The sequence below is a fragment of the Micrasema longulum genome, unplaced genomic scaffold (genome assembly GCF_059751315.1).
Source record: "Micrasema longulum isolate JH-2025_06_02 unplaced genomic scaffold, ASM5975131v1 h1tg000244l, whole genome shotgun sequence".
Classification (NCBI taxonomy): domain Eukaryota; kingdom Metazoa; phylum Arthropoda; class Insecta; order Trichoptera; family Brachycentridae; genus Micrasema; species Micrasema longulum.
The window spans coordinates 221839-228660 of NW_028277449.1; the positions used below are offsets into that span (position 1 = coordinate 221839).

The 6822-nt window shown below is 32.3% G+C and overlaps 1 protein-coding gene across 1 annotated transcript; it reads left to right on the forward strand.

Moving 5' to 3' along the window:
* Positions 1–171: 171 nt before the first annotated feature.
* On the forward strand, positions 172–4403 carry galla-1 (cytosolic iron-sulfur assembly component galla-1). Its single transcript, XM_088223616.1, has 3 exons — positions 172–432; positions 545–808; positions 4044–4403. The coding sequence occupies exons 1-3, from the start codon at positions 291–293 to the stop codon at positions 4139–4141; spliced, it is 504 nt and encodes a 167-aa protein (XP_088079742.1). The 5' UTR covers positions 172–290; the 3' UTR covers positions 4142–4403.
* Positions 4404–6822: the final 2419 nt, after the last annotated feature.

The following is a 6822-nucleotide window of genomic DNA, read 5'->3' on the forward strand; positions in this document are numbered from 1 at the left end:
GCCGCTAGATCACCAAATTGAGAAATTTCGAGTAGTCAAAGTATGTTAGACTCCTATTTAAATACTAAAAAAAAAATTGAAATTATTACAAAGTGCTCAAATTATGATTTGAACGCACCTCGAAACTCGCGATTATTTTTAATCTATTCAGCTTTTCATCTGTTCCATAGAAATTAGAAACGTCATTTGACACTTGCGCAACTTGACGTTTTACTTTTACTGTAACAAAGTCAAACGAATGTGATGTTTATTTGAGTTGTCTATATAGCTGAACTTTGGCCATAATCATAATGCTTTCATTTTTCCGAAAGTTGTCTTTAGACGTGCCAGGAAAATCCGCCGTAGATTTTTCCAAGGCTAAAATGGATAAATCCGCAACGATAACGGATCTCGGCTATAAAGATACTAATGACTTGAAAGAAACGATTTACGGTGAGACATTAAAAATATTGAAAAATATAAATAATATAAAAAGTGATTTCAAACATTCGTAGTTTATTTTGCCAGTATTTTAATGTTATGTCACGGCATGTTTTGTTTCAAGATTTCCTGCGCACAATTCGAGACCCAGAAAAGCCTGCCACTTTAGAAGACTTGAATGTTGTTTATATCGATGGAATATTTATTAAAGCACCTACTGCAGATAATGTTCAAGTTATCCGAATAGAATTTAATCCAACCGTTCCCCATTGTTCCCTCGCTACGCTTATAGGACTTTGTATCAGAGTGAAAATTGAGAGATCTATTCACCATTTGATTAAATTGGATATTTTTATAAAGAAAGGTGCCCATACAACAGAAGAAGAAAGTAAGATATTTATTTATTTGTAAATAGTATTTCGGGTACACAAAATTATAATAGCCCAGAAACCGTGTACGCACATCAAACTGAAGCCGACAAAACTATTCATAAATTAGTTACTCTGTAGACGTCGCTTAGTACGCAACTGCCGATTTAAATTCAATTACGCCGTATTATGTCGTTTTTAAGTGTCAAAATACCGCTGCGATTAAAAGGAAATAGGGTAAGATCACATTTTATGTCTAAGTAGCGAATTCATATATATTATTATGCTTTTAGAAAAGAAATACAGTCGATATTGGTTAAAACAATCAGTGAAATAGCGAGATCTTGGATATAATGAGTAAACATAAGTTGACATTTTAATTTGTGGTTTTTTCCACATATTTAATTTCTTTTATAATTACAAAATTTTATATTTACAGAAAGGTTTCAAAAATAGGTTTAAACTGTTTTTTTTATAATAAACTTCTTACCAAGCTCATTTCTGTACCCTTTTCGAAGATTTTACTTATTTATTTTTTCATACTTACGCACCCACACACACGCACCCTCTCCCTCATTCATTCACACATACACACATTCACATACACACATGATTACAAATGTCACACACATATAATTACGTAAACTCTTTTCTTATATATTATGTATTATTAGATTTACAGTGTTTTTTTTTAATTGGCTCTAATATAGTTAATATATTTCTACTTATTTTTTTTGTAATAGCTGTAAAAACCCCATATAAAATAAAATAAATACGAGACGTACCAAACAAAAATATTGTCAACAGTTCAGCAAAAACTCTTAAATTGTTGAAAAAACAATTTTCGAAATAAGAACCCAAGTAATAAAATCCAAATGGGAGACAAACTTACTACCGGCGAATTAAGATCGGTTTACATTTATGACACTATTTAAGTGTCTAAGTACCTGATTGGGAAAGCTAAGCTTTATGAACTTAGTAGCTACGGGCTCGACACCTTATTAAAATTTACAACTTAATTTGTAGTTTATGAATGACGTCCTTGTTTCGGGGTTTTTTATATATTTTTTATGTTCTATGGTCAATGTATAATGAACATTACTAGTGGGTGATGTCAAAAACCCAACCCTTGAATTGTTGACTTGACTACTAACAAGCCAGAAGTATTTCAATTTGTGAAAAAGTGGCAATTATTTTAAGATAGAACGTTGCGAGAAATATGTTGAAGAGTGTAAAAAGTTATCTCTATCCTTATCCACAGTGTCAACGTTGTAAAAAAATACGAATGTTTATTTCACTGTAATTGAAATTTAGAAAGTGGTATTTTCAAAAGCATTTACAATCATTTTCATTTGTCATAATATGCAATGGCGATTGGATTAAAAAAAACCTTCCTCTGGTATAACGAGTGATGCCTATAACAAGCAAATTCAGTCGGTCCCGTCTTCCTCACTATAACCAAGTTTGACTGTATTTACGGTCTTATGATTTACCCAAATAATTCATTTTGAGAGCCATTTTCAATGAGTTGTAAATAACTCACTATTAGAAAATAGGAATCAATTAGGGGTAGAGTGGGATTCTAACTTTGGACCTTTGAGCCGTAAGTCCAAGACTTGATTTTTATTGATATTTCGACCCTGAAAATGGTGCAATGCATCAACGAGTAGGTAACATCTTGGGGGGTTTCATCGTCACGTGGACAGCTGTTGTTCCTTAGCTCTCGGAAAGTTAGAAATGGCGCGGGTAGCTCATAAACCCGCCATGGCTAGGGTTCCCAATTCAATCCACCGAAAATCCGAGAGGTAAAATAAAAAAAAACTAAAATGAAATATTAGTTAGTAAATTGGGATTAATGGATAAATGCAACATCTTTTTAATCCTTTCCTACATTCATTTTCACCAGAAAAGGCAGATGGAAAATACGGTTCTGTGTGTGAAATAGAACCAGAAAGTATACCAGTGTTTTATTATTGTATTTATCGCATTGTATGTTATTGTAAATATATTTTTTTTATTATTATTATTATCCTGAATAAGTCGTTAAGAGATAAGTCCGCCTCGTTCCGTAGGTGCGTTCACCTATCATTTTAGAGGTCGTGGGTTCGATTCCTGGCAGGGTGGACTGTTTAAACTGCAATATTTCACTGTCCCAGGACTGGTACCTGAAGCGTAAGACTGATCACCTTACCTTACTTAGATGATTGAAATACGCTGAATTTTTATGCTCAGTTTACAAATGCAATACCCCTATGCACCATGGAATGCGCTGAAAGGGGTATGATGATGACATTCATGGTAATCATACAGGAATAGATTCCAAGTGATTTTATCTGCATGTCGGGAGATTAAAAAAAATATAAGATTATTCCTGAGAGGATCCCGGAATTACGGGAGGGTTGGAAACCCTAGCCATGGCCCATGAGGATTTGTGTGAGTTTAAAGCTCATATGCTGTTATAAATGTCTCCACATCAGAAAATACTACATGTATTGAATAAAAAATAGATAATATATACATAACTAGCGGACCCAACAGACATTGTCCTTCCTGAACATCGGCTTGCCTGCTTAAATAGGTACTTGTTTGTGATTAAATTCCAAAACTAAAAATTGTTATATTATATTGAATTTAAGTAGGTACCTAGGTACTTGTTTATGGTTGTATTCCAAAACATAAAATAAATATTTTTTCAAATATGGCATTCTTTTTGCAAACGTCAAACTCCAGTCTTCTCACCAACAGAGGGGTGTATTTATTTAAGAATACGATTTTTAAAAATGCATTGAATGTAACTTTTTTTTAGTATTACCAAAAATCCAGTAAAAATAAATAAATGGGTAGAAATTATAAGAAATTTAAAGAAAAAATCTGATTGAGATCCACAAAAAATAAATGCTATTTGTAAACATTTGAAAACAATCTTTTTTTATAGACAAAAAACAACATCTTTCCATTTTTTTGCAAATGCATTCTCCTCGAATGCAACCTTGATAAATTGACGAATAACACATTTATGCTCCTTACTTCTTATTTACATATTAGATGAAGATTTTAATATCTACGAAAACGCACAGCGCAAAGATCTATATTTCTCTGAAAACCGCACCTAAATCGGTTTAGCCGTTTAGGAGTTCAGTGACATCACACGTGTAGAGGAATTATATATATATAAAGATAAATATGTGAATACTGGTTACTCTAATACTATGTACTATGAATAAATAAAATATGTAATACAATTTTTTTTTTCAGTTAACAAACAAATAAATGACAAGGAGAGAATAGCAGCGGCAATGGAAAATCAAAACTTGAGAGAATTGGTGGAAAAGTGCATTAAAGAAGAAACCTGAATAAAATATTTTGAATCATTACCCATTAAGCTAGTTAAATATTATATAACTATATAATAACTATTATATAGTTATATAATATTAAATAATATATATAATAACTATTATGATAACTATATATAATAACTATTTTTTGTATGCTGACAAGTTTAGAATGGATTTTGTAAAAATGTAAATCAATATATAAAAGGATTAGAATTAGGATATTTTGTATAAAACTGTTTATCTATTTACAATACATATTAAAATAAATGAAAAATCATTTAAATAGCATTTTTTTAACAATATAAATATAGACACCAGATCATCAATTGGAATGGGTTGATATTGTCGCGGGAGTATCTCAAGGTGGAGTTTTATCACCATTACTATTTTCTATTTTCCCTGTTTATCAATCTGATAGCAGAATATCTCAAGCGTTCATATCATCTCTATGCAGATGATTTACAACTATATCTTGAGACCTGGAAGACCTGGAAGCACCAGTGAAGCAATAGAATTGATGCCTAATACACTAAATAGCGTGTCAACATGCACAAAAAAGTATGATTTACTTATAAACCCATCTAAAACACAAATTATGTTTGCAAGTAGTCGAAGATTGCTTAGTAAGTTAGACGTATCTACTCTTAATCCTCTGAATGTCAATGGTACCTATATCCAATGCAGGAAATCTGTAAAAAATCTAGAAGTACTAATGGATGAACATCTATGCTGGCGAGCTCAGACTATTAAATTAAGTCGCAAAAACAATTTCAGTCAACACTCAATTAGAAAGTTGCAAAAAAAAAGTTGTGGATGTTTGTAGCACTAACTTTGTAGTTCATTGTTATATTTTAATGGAATAAATAAAACAAAGTAATTTTATTTATTCCTTTTAAAAAAATGTTCACTCATACAAGTATCACTACTCCCATTCAAGAATACGCTGATGTTTCCATGACTGATTGAAGCTGTGAGCAACTCGACAAACTTGAACAACTTCAGAATACATGCATTAGGTATATTTTTGGTCTAAGGAAATACGACCACATTTCTAATTATTGTTTGCAACTGAAATGGCTCAAAATTAGACAGCGGATAGACTATCATTCCCTCTCACTTCTGTTCACTGTACTTCATAGTCTTAACGCTCCTATATACCCCTGTGAAAAATTTCCACGCTTATCAGTTTATGGTTTACCTCTTCGTCCTAATTCTCAAAGTACCCTCTTAATACCCATCTACAATAAATTTCTCTTCTTTAATTCTTATAGTGTTCATGCGGCTCGACTGTAGAATCATCTCCCATCCACTATCAAAGATGTTATTACAGTACTTCTGTTTAAATCACGTCTGAAGAAACATCTTCTTTCTCTTACTTTATTTTTCCTTCTTTCCTCTTTCCTCTTCTTTCATTTTTCCCATTGAGTGATAGTATTTATTTAAGGTAATGCATATACAAATACAGTCATTTCTATTTTTGTATATCTTTAGTTTTTCGTTGGAAGAAATTGCCAATTGGCAATAAGCCCGCCAATGTACAGAAAGTTAAATAAATAAATATATTTACTAGCAAGTAGTGATTCATTTTTCTTTGAAGATGGCGTCAGAATCCTGCGCACACAAACAATGAAAGGAAATGCACTTAATAATTTAGAAATAAATAAAGCAGTAAATCAAAATTTAAATAAAAACAATTGAATGAATAGTCCTAATTTCAATATATTACTTGTGTATTCATACTGGGCACATTATATACAACAACAACAACAACAAACCATCACGCCGTTTCCTCGTAAGGGTAGGCAGAGAGGATAGAACGCCACATCACTCTATATTTGCATACAGATCTCGCTTCTTGTAGAGGAATGTAGATTCATACATCTTCTCATGCACGCGCGTCGATTATTCCAACTTTTAACATGTCCATCTTCAAGTATTTGTTGGATTTGGTCATGCCATGTCTTTCTCGGTCTTCCTCTATTTCAGCGTCCATCAACATTCGCATTGTAAATATTCTTAGCCATTCTTTCACTGTCCGTTCGCTCTACATGTCCAAATCAGCGCGGAGCTCCTTTCTTGATTTTCTCAATAATGCTTATCTCAGCCTTACATAATGTACGAATCTCGACATTTGTGCATCTATCGTGCATAGTTTTACCACACATTCGCCTGAGAGATCGCATTTTGACAGTATTCAGCCTACTTTCATCCCTGTTTTTCCAAGTCCATACTTCGCTCTTATACATCAGGGACGGGACCAGGACTCCGTTGTGAACTGCTAATTTTGCCTCTTGCGACATACATTTTTTTGCCAAGGTTGATTTAAGTGCACCGTTCACTCTGTTCCCGGTACTCGCCCCCCTTTCAATATCTTTCTCAGTCATTCCATCCCTAGTAAACATACTTCCCAGATACACAAATTCCTCTACTTGTTTTAGTATAACTCCTGTTACTGTGATTTCTGATAATTATATATTTATATTATTTTACTTTCTAATGGAGCGAAATTTTTGTATTTATTTGGGAGTTCGTTTTACAATTTTTATCACAGAATTAATTTTTTAACATTTTTATAATTTAAAAAATACCTACATTTTTTACTTATAATATGACAATTGTTTCGCCTCGTTAGGGCATTTTCAAACAAATGTTAGGCAAAACAATTGTCACGAAATTTTTGTTTTTATATTTGTAAA